The sequence below is a fragment of the Saimiri boliviensis genome, chromosome 18, assembly GCF_048565385.1.
Source record: "Saimiri boliviensis isolate mSaiBol1 chromosome 18, mSaiBol1.pri, whole genome shotgun sequence".
NCBI classification, from domain to species: Eukaryota; Metazoa; Chordata; class Mammalia; order Primates; family Cebidae; genus Saimiri; species Saimiri boliviensis.
In genome coordinates, this window is record NC_133466.1 from 6232610 (window position 1) to 6248436 (window position 15827).

Genomic DNA, 15827 nt, shown 5'->3' on the forward strand with positions numbered 1-15827 from the left:
CAATTACTACTAAACCTAAGAAATGAGATAGACAGCAACATAATAGTAGTGGGGGACTTTAATACTCTACTGATAGCACTAGAAAGGTCCTCGAGACAGAAAGTCAACAAAGAAACAATGGACTTGAACTCTACCCTATAGCAAATGGACTTGACAGATATTTAAAGAACATTATACCCAACAACTACAAAATATTCTATTCATCAGCATATAGAAGATTCTCCAAGATAGCTCATATGACAGGCCACAAAACAAGTCTCAATAAATTTTAAAAAACTGAAATTATATCATATACTCTCTCAGACCACAGTGAAATAAAACTGGAAATTAACCCCAAAAGGAACCTACAAAAACCATGCAAATACAAGGAAATTAAATAACCTGCTCCTGAATGATCATTGGGTTAACAATGAAATAAAGATGGAAATTTAAAAATTCTTTGAACTGAACAATAATAGTGACATAATCTATTAAAACTTCTGGGATACAGTAAAAACAGTGCTAAGAGGAAAGTTTATAGCATTAAATGCTTACATCAAAAAGTCTGAAAGAGTGCAAATGGATAATTCCAGGTCTCACCTCTTAGAACTGGAGAAACAGAACAATCCAAACCCAAACCCAGCAGCAGAAAATAAATAATGACGATCAGAGCAGAACTAAATGAGCAGAAATAAATTTCTGTTCTTTCTAAATTATCTATTCTCAGATATCTGTTACAGCATCATAAAACAAACTAAGACAGAGGCAATTTTGGCTCATCTGAAAATTTCACTAATATCCCAAAAAGTCCTAACCTATACATTGGCTGCAATGTAGTCAGTCTTTAAAGTAATATAAAGTAAATAGACCTGAGAAGCAAAGAAGTTTCTCTCTTTCAGGTAGTATTAGCTCATGTGAGAACTCAATTGCAAGTTCACAGGGAAAATTGCAGTCAACATTCAACCTTAAAACAACACTTTGACAGAATCAATAACTTGAAAATTCTATGAGGATAGCACTTTATGTCCTAAGAAACCTTGGAAGATTAATAAATGTTTATTGCCCGACTTTGAAGTTGCTTCTATCAAAGATAATAAAATAAATGTTCGGAATAAAATTTGGCCTTCCATTGACATGATACTTCTGGAGTCGCACAGAGGCCATTTTCTAGTGTGAGTCAAGGGTTTATCTTAGAAGTCAAATCGTTCAATGATGGTAAATCTCTCATTGGCTGTTCACTTTTAATTTTTATGTAATTTCTACTCACAGTATTTGCTGACTCACATAAAAGTGTTTTAAGTTTTCCTCTCCATTTTTTAAACTAACACAAATTATTTCATAGCAACAAGGATTTAACTAACATTTTTTGTGTATTAAGATATATATATAAATACACTTTAGAAAAATGTTTACCTTGAAATACAGAGGTAAGGAATGAATTTGTATGACTTCAGAATTTTTTAAATTTGGGATTTGGGGTTTGTTTGAATTTTTTGGAGGGAGATTATTTTTATTATGTGTGTGTTTCCTAGTACATGAACAGGATTATCAAAAAAAATAGAAAGAGAAATATCAGAATTAGAAGAACTACTTTGTTATTAATGATCTTAAAGACACTAAATGTATGATTTTGAATTATTGGATATTAGTGCTAGAATCTGACATACAGCTTTGTAAATTATTTACATGAGGGAATGCATGTGAATTGTCATGTACAGAAGACAGAAAAGTTAATTTAAAAGGAATAAGCACAAAAAAGTTTATATAAACAGAAAAAAAAGCAGATGGCTGTTAATATAGACAAGGGCGGTTTGATTTTTTTTTTTTAATTGAGAAGTAATGCATATAAAAGGGGTTGAATTTATTTGCTTGGACTCTCACACAAATACTGCAGCCTGGTTGACTTAAACAAAGAAGTTTATATTTTCACAGTTTTGGAAACTAGAAGTTTAAGAGCAAAATGCCAGCAAATTCCATTCCTGGTGAGGGCTCTTTTCTTGGCTTGCAGATGACCACCTTCTCACTGTGTACTCACAAGGCATCTGGAGACAGAGAGATTTTGGGTGTCTCCCCCTCATCTTATAAAGTCACCAGTTCCATTGGCTTAGGGCCTCACCCTTATGAACTCACTTAACCCTAAGTACCTCCAAAGGCCCCATCTCCAATACCATCACACTGGGACCTAGGGCTTCAATATATAAATTTTGCAGGGACACAATTCAGCCCATGACAGGAGTCATGACCTTTGGTGCAGTAATTTCTCTTTTCAGAACCTATCTTAAGGGACTATTTCAAACTACAGGAAAAGATGTGCATACGGATTTTTCCTTACAGAAAAAAAAAAAGTAACAAATCTAAAATATGCAATGATAGGAAAGGGCATCAGTAAAGAACAGGAAATGCACTCAGAGAAACCATAGGCAGCCATTAAAACCGGAAGCCTTGAAGATTACACAGCAATAGGAAAGCTACCTACAGTGATAGACAACTTTATTTTTTTAAGACAAGGAGCGGCATTGAGTAAATCTAGTTAGGACTGAACTGCTTTGGGTTTCTGTTTCAGCTATGGTTACTATTATGGACTGAATTGTGTCCCCTCCCCACAAATTTCTGTGTTGAAGCCCTAACCCTCGATGTGACTGTATTTGGAGCTAGGATCTTTAAAGAGATAATTAAGTGTAAATGAAGTCAGAATTGAGGACTAATCCAGTCTGACTGATGTCTTGATTAAAGAGGGCAGGGATGCATGCACACCACAAAACAGCTATGTGGGACCACGGGGAAAAGATGGCCGTCTGCAAGCCAAGGAGAGGGGCCTCAAAGGAGCCAACCCTGCTGACATCTTCATCTCAGACTTCCAGCCTCTAGAATTATGAGAAAATAGGTCTCTGTGTTTTCAGCCACTGCAGTCTTGGCACTTTGTTACACAGCCATAGCAAACTCATACAGTTACCATCCCTGTGCCAAAGTTTTGCATCCCATTAACAATGCTTTCGCTTAGGATGGGGGCTTTAGTGCTCAGAGGTTTTTCTCACTGATCCTACTCCACCCTCAGCTTTTGCACAACCCTATGTGCCAGGCTCACAGAGGGTGTTTCTTCAAGCTCTGTCCTTCACCGGCAGTAGATGCTGCTGTTTGTCACTCAGTGCTTGCTAGGCTGGTGGTAGGTCGCAAGGGATTTCTGTTGTCCTGAGCTTCCATCAGTCTTAGTCCTTGTGTGTTTGGGGCTCAAGAATAAAGCATAAGGAAGGAAAATGTTTTTCCCTCTACTCTCCTAAGTTCAATGGCTGGGGTCAGGGAATCAAACTGATAAAAGACAGATTAGGAAGAGAAAAAAAAGTTTTAATTACGAAAAATGCTTGGGAGTCCACAAAGAAACAAAAAATCCATCTCAGGCAGGTGGCAGATGATTGCGGCTATATACCATGTTAGGTTAAACGAAGGAAGAGAGGTTAGGGAATCTGGGGAGTGGGAAGGGAAGGTGGCAAGTTATGGGAATTGGACCAGTGAAAGTAGAGCAAACAAAGGTTATTTGGTTAGATTTGCTGTGCAAATTTAAATCTGTGTCTTCTCCATTGATAAAAGTTAAGAGTCCTCCTCTTCCTGGTATGGGAGAAGGAGACACATTTCCAAATGGAAATTTCCTTTCTAAATGTAAATTTCTTTTACATAAAGAAAACTTTGCCCTATTTTTAGAGCTTTTTCTGCATCTGCTCGTTGTCAGTGGCCTTTAGCTCAAAATAATCCATATGCTGAAGAGATATATTTTAGGGTGGAATATCCTGGCACCCTCCAGCAGCTTTCTAAATGTCCCCGACCCTCCTCCCATGAAAGCCCAGCTCTGCTTTCTAGCTGTTGTGAGCCTTCCTACCCTCCCCTAGGGATAGGAGATCCTAATGGTGATGGAACAGGAGTCTGGTGGATATCGTTTGGAATTTTAGTCCCCTCCAAATCTCATGTTGAAATGTGATCATCAGTGCTGGAGACGGACCTAGCGGAAGCTGTTTGGGCCACTGGGGTAGATCCCTCATGAGTGTCTTGGTGCCATCCTCATGGTAATAAGTGGGTTCACATGAGATCTAATTGTTAAAGAGTCTGGGACCTCCCTTCCCTCTCTCACTCCCTGTCTCCCTGTGTGACTTCCTGTTCCCCCTCCACCCTCTGCCATGAGTAGCAGCTCCCTGAGGCCTCACCAGAAACCAGGCAGATGCCAGCACCATGATTCTTGTATAGCTGCAGAACCATAAGCCAAATAAACTCTTTTCTTTATAAACTACCCAGCCCCAAGTATTCCCTTATAGCAGCACAAAACAGACTAATACACTAGCCCAGGGCCTTTTCTGTCCCAGAGCAGAGGACTTTGTCTTCTAGCCTTCCCTTAGCAGCAATGGGTCTGTTCCTATGCCTTGGAGGCTACAAATTCCACTGCCTCCTCTGTCAACAGCTGAAGGCTTTTGCAGTGAGAGAAGCACCAGGCAGAAGGGTGGGGTTTTCTGCTTCTTCCCCTCCTCCCTGCCACCCAGGACCCCTACCCCTTCAGTGATGCCAATCTTGCCCTATAGGCCTGCACTACCAAAGAGGCTCTCTCCAGCTCCCCTCCGCAATCTTTCTTAGGGGTCACTGGTAGAAGTCTACAGAAGAGTCCCGTGAATTAGTGCAAACCCCTGTGGCTGTTACCCCTAAGGTTTCTCTGTTGTTCTGCTAGTCCCACTAGGCCTTAGCAAGTTGTTAAAACTTTGGCCGGTTTCTTCCAAACTGTTTGACGGCACAGACACCTCCCTCCTGCGTTCTGCTTCAGTGCTTGTGCACTTCATTTTCTTGGAGGAGAGACTCCCCTTTCCTGGATGGCCAGCTGCTTGATTGCCCCTTGATCTTAGTTCTCTGGCTCTCTGATGGGTTCAGGAAAAGCCATGATTTAGTAGTTGATCCGCTTTTTTCTCCTTAAAGTCTGAATGACGTTCTTTCCAGTTTTCTACATCCTAGGCAGACACAGAACCCGTATCTCAGTTAAATGGCAAGTTTTGTTGCATCTAAATGCTAAATTCATTTTATACTGGAAAAATCTATTTTGCAAACAAGTCAATGTCAAGCAGAACACAATTCCCAAGAAGCTTTGATGTCACCAGTGCTCCTCCATTGCTCTAAAATTTTCAATAAATATGCAAATATTCAGTTAAGAAGAACAGATGGAAGAAGATATCGATACCTGAACATGCTAATTTTGGGTTTTCTCTCTTTTCTCTTTGCCAAACCTCCTTTAGAAATCAAATGTGGCATTGTGGAATGGGGAAAAGGCAGACATATTTTAAAGCTAAAAGGATATTGGTATTCAGATAGTCTAAAGACTCCAGTGCTTTCCAATGCAGCCTCATTTTGAATAACAATTATTTTGCAATGCTTATTTTACTATTCTGAAATTAATTGATTAGGTAACGTACCTATATACCTAAACTTCTAGACAAAAAACTCCAACATGCTTCACTATATGTGATTAAAGCAGATATAAAGGAAAGTTGTTTATGATTTAGCAAATGCAGTGCCTGATAGGACTACACCAGCAGACATATGAAGTTGTCAAATCTATACTTGGAATCACCAGAAATTCAACAGTTATAAATTAAATGGGTGTATGTGCATTCTATTAACTCAAGACTACAAATGGCAGTGCTATTGGTGATATGTTTTCTAAAATGCCAAGCAATTCTTGATGAAGTTCCTAACAAAGCTAACTTTAGCCGTCCCTTGATATTCAAGGTATTGCATTCATGGAGATTTAGAGTAACTTACATGTATGATAACCAACATATTTTATATTTTTGTATATGATGAAATATTTATAGTGACAAATTGTCTCAGATAAGCAGTCTTATCAATTACTTCAATGTCTCTGGGGATATCTGAAAGTTTTGCAAGCTTTTCTTAAGTATTGTAGGACATCCAGAAATCCTCCCTCCTACTAAAAGTTCATGAGCACCTGTCAATCATTAAGAAACTCAAGCACCCATAGGCACACTGGGAGAAGAACCAGGTCTTTTACCAATGAGCATGTTGCTCAGATGAGTCAGGCAACATGCCCAAGGCCACACAGCAAGTTAGCACTAGGCTCAGTCTCTTCTTTCCAGGCTCATTCCTCTGAATCATGCTTCTCAGACTCCACAAAGGGAAAATCCAACTCTACAGTGACCCCCTGGCCAAAAAAAAAAAAATCACATTATGATAATTACCCTAAAGGTGTGTCTTTCAGCCACATGGGGATGCCTGTGTCTCCCTGTTTTGAAAAGCTGGGGTAGCAGGGAGCCAGCGAGTGGAAAGAGGCCACTCGTGTGCACTTATCAATGGTTCTAGACAGCTGATTCTGCAAACAATGTGAACCACCACTTAAAAGCAAAATCAATTTTCATGTTCCCTCTCTGCTTTTAGAATAAATCCTTCATTCTGTAAGTATTCGGCATAGAAAATGCATAGTCTGATCTAGGTAGCCGCAGTGGGGACAAGGCTGGCATGGAGCCTACCCACCTTCATGGAATTTAGCAGGAAAGTAAGCATCCAATAAATAATTATGCAAACAATTATGTCATTAGTGATCAGCACAATTGAAGAAGAAGCCTAAGGTGACATAGTAGCAGAAGCACTAATCCAGTCTGGGGGTTGGTAGGGCACAGAGAGGGTGTATCCATTAGAGTCCCATCAGGGAAGCATTATGACACAAGTGATATGTGTTGAGTTATCTAGTACAGCAATTAGCCCTCACACAATCACAGGACATGCTGTGGAAGAAACAAGCTGCTCCCTCTGCACCTGGGAAGTGGCTGTGGGGGATGCCCAAGCAGAAGCACCAAGGCCCCAAGACAGGCAAGGCATGGGGGCCTGAGGGACTTTCTGCCTTACAGGCACCCGAGTGTGATTTGTGGGGAGAGACAGGTGCACAGCCAGTGTTGGGCTGGGGCTAGACCCGGCTAGACCTCCTAGGCCATGGTAGGATCTTAATTTTTTTTTTCTTTGAGATGGAGTTTCACTCTTGTTGCCCAGGCTGGAGTGCAATGCCACAGTCTCGGCTCACTGCAATCTTCGCCTCCCAGGTTCAAGTGATTCTCCTGCCTCAGTCTCCAGAGTAGCTGGGATTACAGGCACCTGCCACCACACCAGGCTAATTTTTATATTTTTGGTAGAGCCTGGGTTTCGCCGTGTTGGCCAGGCTGGTCTCGAACTCCTGACCTCAGGTGATCCACCTGCCTTGGTCTCCCAAAGTGCTGGGATGACAGATGTGAGCCACCGTGCCCAGCCTAGATTTTATCCTAAGAGTGATGGAGGTGTCACCTGGCAGGGAGAATAGATAGTGTGCCCACCGTGGGGTCAAAAGCTACGTGACTCCAGGTTCCTGCCCTTACCTCAAGCATTGGTACAATGAAGACAAAAAAGCACCACAGGATTAAGGGGGGACTAAATGAGGTAAACCACGAAAAGTTCCCACGTGAGGAAGACCAGGGGCGGGCACACGATTTCTGCAAAGGGCCAGGTAGTCCATTTTCAGTCACTGTCACAACCGCTCAACTCTGCCATTGTGGCGTGATAGTAGCCACAGACCATGCGTGAATGAGCCCTGGTCATGTTCCCATACACTTTCCTTGTGAGGCACTGAAATCTAAACTTCACATCATTTTCACATTTCATGAATTATAATTCTTCTTTTGATTTTTTTCAAACACTTGGACATGTAATAATTATTCTTGGTTTGCAGACCATATAAAAGTAAGCAGCAGGCTGGACTTGGCTTGTGGGCTATAGTTTGCTGACCCCTGTGGCAGACACAAAACTAATGTTTCTCTCCTTTCCTTGCTTTTCAAACACAGACACGCACACACAAACACACAAATCTCCACATACACACATAAACAGACCATATATGCACACACACACATACAAACACACATACACACACATAGACAAATCACACAGACACATACCACATATGTTTATACACACATATACATACTATGTATCATATACACACAGACACCTAGCCACACATACCATATATTTATACACACACACATGCACATTTACACAATGCACCGCATACACACAGACACATACACAGACACATCACACACCATATATGTATATACATGCATGCATACACACATACATACATTACACAGCACACATACACAGACACACACAGACACACCATATCCACACACAAACACAGCAGAACACACCCAAACATGCACATATACACATATAGATGCACACACACCATGCAACCATGAGGAGGAAGAGGGTGGGCATATTCTTCCATCACCTACTGCTGCCATGGTGAGAGTTACGTTAGTCCATTCTTGCATTGCTAGACAGAAATACCTGAGGCTTATAAAGAAAAGCCTCCCGTTTATGAAGAAAAGAGATTTATTTTGACTCACGCTTCTGCAGGCTGTATAAGCATGAAACCAGCATCTTTTCAGCTCCTGGTAAGGTCTCAGGAAGCTTACAATAATGGCAAAAGGTAAAGAGGGAGCCAGTGCATCACACGGTGAAAAAGACAGCAAGAGAGAAAGAGGGGGGAGGTGCCACCCACGTTTAAACAACCAGTTCTTACATAAACTCAGAGCAAGAACTCACTCAAGAATTACCATGAGGGGGGCACCAAGCTATTCATGAGGGATCCACCCCCATGGCCCAAACACCTCCCACTGGGCCCACCTCCAATATTGGATACTCATTTCAACATATCAGGAGGACAGACATCCAGATCATATTATTACAACCCTGGCCCCCACAAAGCTTATGTCCTTACACTGCAAAACACAGTCATCCCTTTTCAATAGTCCCCGACAGTCTAAACTCATTCCAGCATTGACTCAAAAGCCCAAAGTCTCATTTGAGACTCAAGGCAAGTTCCTTCCAACTATGAGCTTGTAACATCAAAGACAAGTGATTTACTTCCAAGGTACAATATGGTATAGGCTTTGGGTAAACATTCCTGTTCCAAAACAGACTTCCACAGGCATACATTCTTAAGGTTTCTAAAGAGAAATATAATCAATACATTCTGTACTACATTTCCCCATAGAGTTTCCTGGAACCTTATAAATTTTCAACTGCATCAAGCCAGGATTATTAAGAGGCAGGGCACGAATGTCTCAGTCTGGGCATAGATGGGGCAATAATTCTCACAAATCTTCCCACCAGTCCTCAGGTTCAGAATCCCATTGTATTTTTATAAATGGTATGGCTCCCCCAAGAAAAGAAGAAAGACAATGATCGGGTTGCTTTCAGTCAGGGACCCAGCCTGCTGCCCCACACTCTGCATTTTGTAGAGGTCTGGGCTAAGAGTTCGGAGCATCTGCTTCATAAAGTGTTGGAGAGTGAGTTTTCCCTGAGGCTATCACCACCTGTGGCATGATTCACAGACTGCGCTAGGTGAAAATTAAATATTTACCATCCGTAAAAACACAGTTCCCTCCCAGTATGGCAGGGACAAGAGATGCTTGCACGCATTCAGACAGCGCAGCCTCAGTCCTAACAGCTGGGTCATGTCAGGTGAGGACGAGTGTATCTGTCTCTGTGTGTGTGTGTGTGTGTGTGTGTGTGTGTGTGTGTGAACATCTCTATGAAGGTAAGTGGCAGAAGGGACTTCAAGGGCCCGCCATCCAATCCCCTTGCTCTACTGAGATGAAACTGGGCACCAAACATGGGAGCTACTTGAGTTCAATGCAGCCAGATTCCTTTCCTTCCAATGATACTCTCTGCTGGGGCTCAGAAAATAATACCCCAAAGTAAAGACCTCAGAGGCAAAAGTGTTTATTTGATCTTCTCCTCCCCTTTTGTCTGTCAGTTGCATTCTTTCCCAAGGCTAGCTAAAAATACAGTCCCTCTCTCCCAAGGCAGGCCACAGAAACTAGAACTTTTTTTCTCTAAAGCCAGCCATAAAACTTAAACATGTTCTACGTAAAAACTGGATGTGAAGAAATCATCTGACCTATCTTGCTTGGCCACAGATCATAAGATTCCCATTCCAGAGTGAGTCCTGCCCCACACCCAGTAGGAAGGAATGATACTCAGAGAAGCCAAGAAGAATCTAGACAGACAGGTCATGCTGGATTTCCCCACTCAGTCTATTAGCATTAAGTTTTGCCCTTTGCGTCCAATCATATTTTTGCATGGCTGTCCATACTTTGTTAAATCTAAGCATAAAAACAATTTCCCCTGCCTCTTTGGGTCTTCATTCTGAAGGCTCCCTTGTACACACCTTAAATAAACTTGTATGCCTTTTCTCCTACCCGCCTGCAACCTGTCAATGACTTTCAGTAAATTTTCAGTGAGCAGAGCTCTTGGCCCATACACCTTTCTCAGTAAATGTCTTCATTCCTAAGGAAGGTAAGCAGTGGAGCGCTACCAGGCAAAACGCCCTCCTTCTGACTTTACATGCACCATTAATTCTCCTCTCCTCTCCTTTACATTCTCCATTCATCAATTTCTCCTTGCTAAATGCTCTGCCTGCCCCTCCCACCTTCTGCATCCAGCACAGTCCCCTCAGGAGACTCACCCCTATGGACCACACTGATGGGCTCCAGGACCTCTGGCTCTGGTTGGGTAGGTGTGAGCAGGAGACCAAAAAGAGAGAGTGGATGGCTGGATCCCTGTCACTCTGACTCCCTCCCTGCCAGGTTTTCAGGGTGTGGCCATGGCAGCAGCCAGACACCCTCTCCACACCGCTCCATCAATCTCTCCCTGCCCTCTTGGTCCAGTGGATGGCAACAGCTCCTCAGGCCTACAGGAATGGCCCTGGCTTGCTGAACCACCTGCCTATCAAGACCTTCACCTCACACTATCTTCCCCTGAACCCTCGCTTCCTGTCCTGCTCTCACCTGATTCTCCAATCTCTGAACTCTTCAAGTTCTCATCTGTCCCGCAGAGAGGACCATCCTTTATCTTTACACAGGATAGTGTTCTTCCCCAAAGATATCAATAAGCTCTTTGATGACAGGTACAGGTTCCGGTACCGGTATGGCATCTCTTGGTTTGCTCTGAACCATCCCTTGACCATTTTTTTTTTTTTGAGACGGAGTTTCGCTCTTGTTACCCAGGCTGGAGAGCAATGGCGCAATCTCGGCTCACCACAACCTCCGCCTCCTGGGCTCAGGCAATTCTCCTGCCTCAGCCTCCTGAGTAGCTGGGATTACAGGCACGTGCCACCATGCCCAGCTAATTTTTTGTATTTTTAGTAGAGACGGGGTTTCACCATGTTGACCAGGATGGTCTCGATCTCTTGACCCTGTGATCCGCCCGCCTCGGCCTCCCAAAGCGCTGGGATTACAGGCTTGAGCCACCGCGCCCGGCGACCATTTTTTAAAATTTTTTTGAGATGAAGTCTCACTCTGTTGCACAGGCTGGAGTGCAATAGTGCAGTCTCAGCTCACTACAACCTCCACTGCCCGGGTTCAAAAAATTCTTGTGCCTCAGCCTCCCGAGTAGCTGGAACTGCAGGAATGCGCCACCATACGTGGCTAAGTATTTTTAGTAGAGATGGGGTTTTGCCAGGTTGCCCAGGCTAATGTCCACCTCCTGGCCTCAAGCAATCTGCCACTTTGGCCTCCTAAAGTACTAGGATTACAGGCATGAGCCACCGTGCCCAGCCTCATCCATTGACCTTTTTATGTCATTAAACTCTTAGCAATGTGCAACCAAACTTTAGCATCCCTAACAGTTTTCCAGGTCAGGGCCACACAGAGCAGGAGAAGCTCTCAAGCTCTCCATTGTCTTCAAGGTACTGCCATTACCACTTAGGTCCTACTCTGAGTGAACTATGGAAGAGCCTTGGCTGCATGCCTTGGAATCTGACAGACCAACCAACGTAAAAGATGGCTGGGAGGGATGGGCAGGTATGCTTTCCCTGGCTAGGGTTTTATGGCATAAAGCTTTGAGGGATATTTCTTTAGATAAACTTGCAGCCTTCATCGCCTATTTATTAGCAGAGAGCTGCATCTCCCTGAGAAACAACCTTGACCATGATGTTTTGCTTTGATTGACTCCTCTCATCCCACCCTCCTGAGTCTGCCACAGCTCTCTCTGCATTGCAGAAGTGAGATAAGAATTCACCACTTCAGCAAAACGCCACATTCAGTTGAGAACTGCCTTGGGTGTTGCAGGATTCCTAAATAGAAACTGGCTGAGTGCACAGACATAATGCTGAAGAAAACACAGATTGTGTGTTTATGTAAAAGAGTCCATGCTTGACACATCAAGGTCATTTCCAAGTAGCTATCTCTAGATGAGCACTCCTGCAGAACTTACTGCAACAATGGAAACCCACCAATTCCATCTGCATTGTCCGATAAAGTAGCCACTGGCCACACAGAGCTACTGAACCCTTGCAGTGTGGCCAGTGCAACCAAGAAAATGAATCTTATATTTTATTTAGTTTAAATAATGTAAATTTAAATAGCCCCGTGTGGCTACAGTATTGGACAGGGCAGCTCTAGATAGTTCTGTTCAAATAATGTATCTACCTAATGTGAAATACACACTGGCCAGGGCGTCTCTTTGAGAAGCCTTACTCCTGGAGTAAGATTCAGTAGGAAGAACTTATTCATAAGTGATATCACACACAAAAATCCCATAATCTAATAAATGAAAACGTATTTTGAGTGTGACTCATAAGCACATAGTAAGTTGGAGGAACTTCTATGGAAATGATTTGCCAGATTTCAAAACTTAAATTTCAATTATATTTTATATGCAACCCCTTGACTCTCAAAATTCCCACAAATATTATTCTTACAGCAAGCAAACGACAAAATTTTTTGCATTTAATATGTAGCCTTTCTTAATATTGACCTGTTTGTTGTCGGTATTTTCTGAACACTTGCAGTGTATCAGGTGCTGTAAAAGTTACAAAAGGCATAAATGACATGGCATTTGCCTTATCTTAGGATCCGAATTCTGTGGTGGTTTAAGGAGCATAAACTCTTAAGTGAAGAGTATGGCATTCACCCTGTAGCTCTTCCTAAAGAGACTCAAGAACCTTCTTGTCTTTCACTTCTCCTTGTATTCATTCCAGGAGTGTGGTGGAGAAACAGAACCACATTGGCAGCGAATAAAGAAATGAGTACACTAAATGAGTCCCATTTTTAACCAGTTGAATTGGCAATTTTTTCCCTTGAAAAGACTCTTGGGAATATGATGTAGCAATATTTATGGGTTTTTGAGATTTTGCATTTCAATTCTACTTCCAAAAATATAAGTAGCCAATTATCTCACATTAGGAACATGGTCCTAGAAGAGATGACCTTTTTTTTTTTTTTTTTTTTTTTTTTTTTCAGGATCCTCTAAGCAGAGATGATATTCAAAATAGATGACAACCTGTAAGGCATGAACACTACCCAGTTAGAATTGATATTGTATGGGTACTGACCACTCAGAATGAATACAGTATGAGCATCACCCAATCAAAACATATGCCTGGCTCCACAGGGTGCCAGAAAATACCCCTTGATATGGTTTAGCTGTTTCCCCACCCAAAACTCATCTCCCCACATGTTGTGGGAGGAACACAGTGATAAGTAACTGAATTACAGGGATGGGTTTTCCTGTGCTGTTCTCATGATACTGAATAAGTCTCATGAGATCTGATGGTTTTATAAAGGGCAGTTCCCTCTTGCCTGCCACCATGTAAGACGTGCCTTTGCACCTCCTTCACTTTCCACTATGATTGTGAGACCTCCTCAGCAATGTGGAACCATGAGTCCATTAAACCTCTTTTTCTTTATAAAATTACCCAGTCTGGGGTGCGTCTCTATTAGCAGCATGAGAACAGATGAATACACTCCTTCACTTAGTTTCTTATTTATAGGAAGGTCCTGGGTAGGGGCTGAAACTGATTTAAGATCATTAAAGTATTTTATAAATCATGGTAGTGTAAGACTACCATTTATTGGATTAGCTAGCAGGAGTGAATGATGAGAAACATCATGACAAATTTGCAACTATTACTAAATATTTGTAAGGAATTCACTAAAATCCTGACACATTTTAAAAGTTAAATTCTGCTTTAGCAATAGCATGGTTGCGCTTGAAGGGCTCAGAGCTGTTGCTAATTATAACCAGCATAGAAATCTGCACCAATCAGTTCAGAGCACAGTCAAATCACAGTCTTGCCTCTAGGTTAAATATGAAGGGGTAAAATGGGCAGTGAAATTCACTGACTGTATCTACATGGAAAAAAAAATATTTGGGAAAGGCAGCAATTCATTCTTCATAACAATATCCATGTTAATTTTAGATGAAGTGAATGTACAGTCAGCAAAGATAAATGTGAAGATGGGATGGGTTTTAACCAAAAGCTCTTGTTTTCTTCTTGGAAAAGGCTTGATTCCTGAACAGTGCTTCTTTAAACTACCACCTGAAGAGTGACGAGTTAAGAAAGGCAATACACATTTTTTGGTGCTTTCCTTTTTATTAATTAAAGACTACAATGCCCATTTCCAGTTTTTCATGGTATGCATAGTAGGTTAGGTCCACCCTCTACAGAGCACAAGTCACATGCAATTCATTTGAGGAGGTTCAAATAAGTCTGATAAGGGACAGATAAAAGTGAATGTCTTCATGTAAATACTTCGTGAGATATTAAGGAACATGCATCTCCATATTAGGACTGAATCTTATTTTAACTGAGCTCAGTTTTGAGAGTCAACTGTAGACTTCTGGTTGACCCTCATTTTTAATACTCACATTTCACTGATAATATGTAGTAATACCCCTGCATATTAAATATATACAAATATCATCTTCATATGCTTTAAGATAATCAAAACTTTTTAAAGTTATGGTAGAATGCAGAATTTTATCTACCGTTTGTTGGATTAACAAGTGGGAGTGTTGAGTGTCGAGAAAAATTATGATGAATTTGCAACTTTTACTTAGTAACTTCATGGAATTCACAGAAACCTTGAAACCTTTTAAAAGTCACATTCTACTTTGAAATCTGGGAAAATCAATTCCTTCTCTCACTGTCAAGTATCAGTTCTGATGACTCCGACATCTCCTGTTCAGGTAATGTTGGCAGAGCCGCGGGCCAGTCTCAGGATGAAAAGGAAGGATGCCGTCACCATGTTGTAAATTGTCAGTGAAGTGTTCAGAGTAGCTTAGGGAAGTCTTTGCTGTACTAAAGTTGCATTCCTGAACTCCTTAGGACTGGCCAGATTAAAAGAAGCCTGTGGGTGATTTGCTGGCCTGGGCAGACATTGATCAGCCTCCTGGCAACAGAGGAGGAAAAAAGTCAATTTAATGGGTTGAGATGACTGTAAAAGGTACACTTGAAAAGGAAGCTTCACTCATCTGTTAAGATAAAAGTAAGGTGCAGGGAAGAACAGAAATCTTAAAATAAGCTCTTCCTTTCTTTCATTATTTCCAATAACACACAATATAGAAGTTTTCCGAGTTCAGGCCCTAAAGAGCAATCCAATTCCAAGAATCAGTATTTGTTTTTATTAAGGCAAATTACCACAATGATTTATTGTTTTGTTTTGTTTTTCAATTTTCCTATGGAAGTTCTTGCTTTGCTGGCTAAATTTTTTATGAAAATACAAAATATTTTTTAACTTCTTAAAGTGCATGCATTGCTTCTAGAGGAGGGGGACAAACTTGAAGAAGTGACTCCAGACAGATCAGCCATCTGTTCCCTTTCCCTATCAGGGAGAAACACAGTCATCCCTGTTCTCATTCAGAAATGTAATCTCAAACAAACTATTTAATCCTCCAGAGTGGCCAATGCCTGTCTAATAACATTGCCCTATTAAAATGTGTGCAACGCGTTTTTCCTGCCAGTCCTGAGAGTGGCAGCTCAGGTT

The 15827-nt window shown here is 41.7% G+C and overlaps 1 protein-coding gene across 1 annotated transcript in view; it reads right to left on the reverse strand.

Annotated features, from left to right (window-relative positions):
• Nucleotides 1-14430: 14430 nt before the first annotated feature.
• The window catches only part of IGSF5 (immunoglobulin superfamily member 5), a 37020-nt gene continuing 35623 nt past the window's right edge, over nucleotides 14431-15827 (reverse strand). Inside the window, exon 8 of the mRNA XM_039480372.2 lies at nucleotides 14431-15233. Within this exon, the coding sequence (XP_039336306.2) occupies nucleotides 15123-15233 (111 nt within the window). The 3' untranslated portion in view covers nucleotides 14431-15122. The remainder of the gene's footprint in view (nucleotides 15234-15827) is intronic.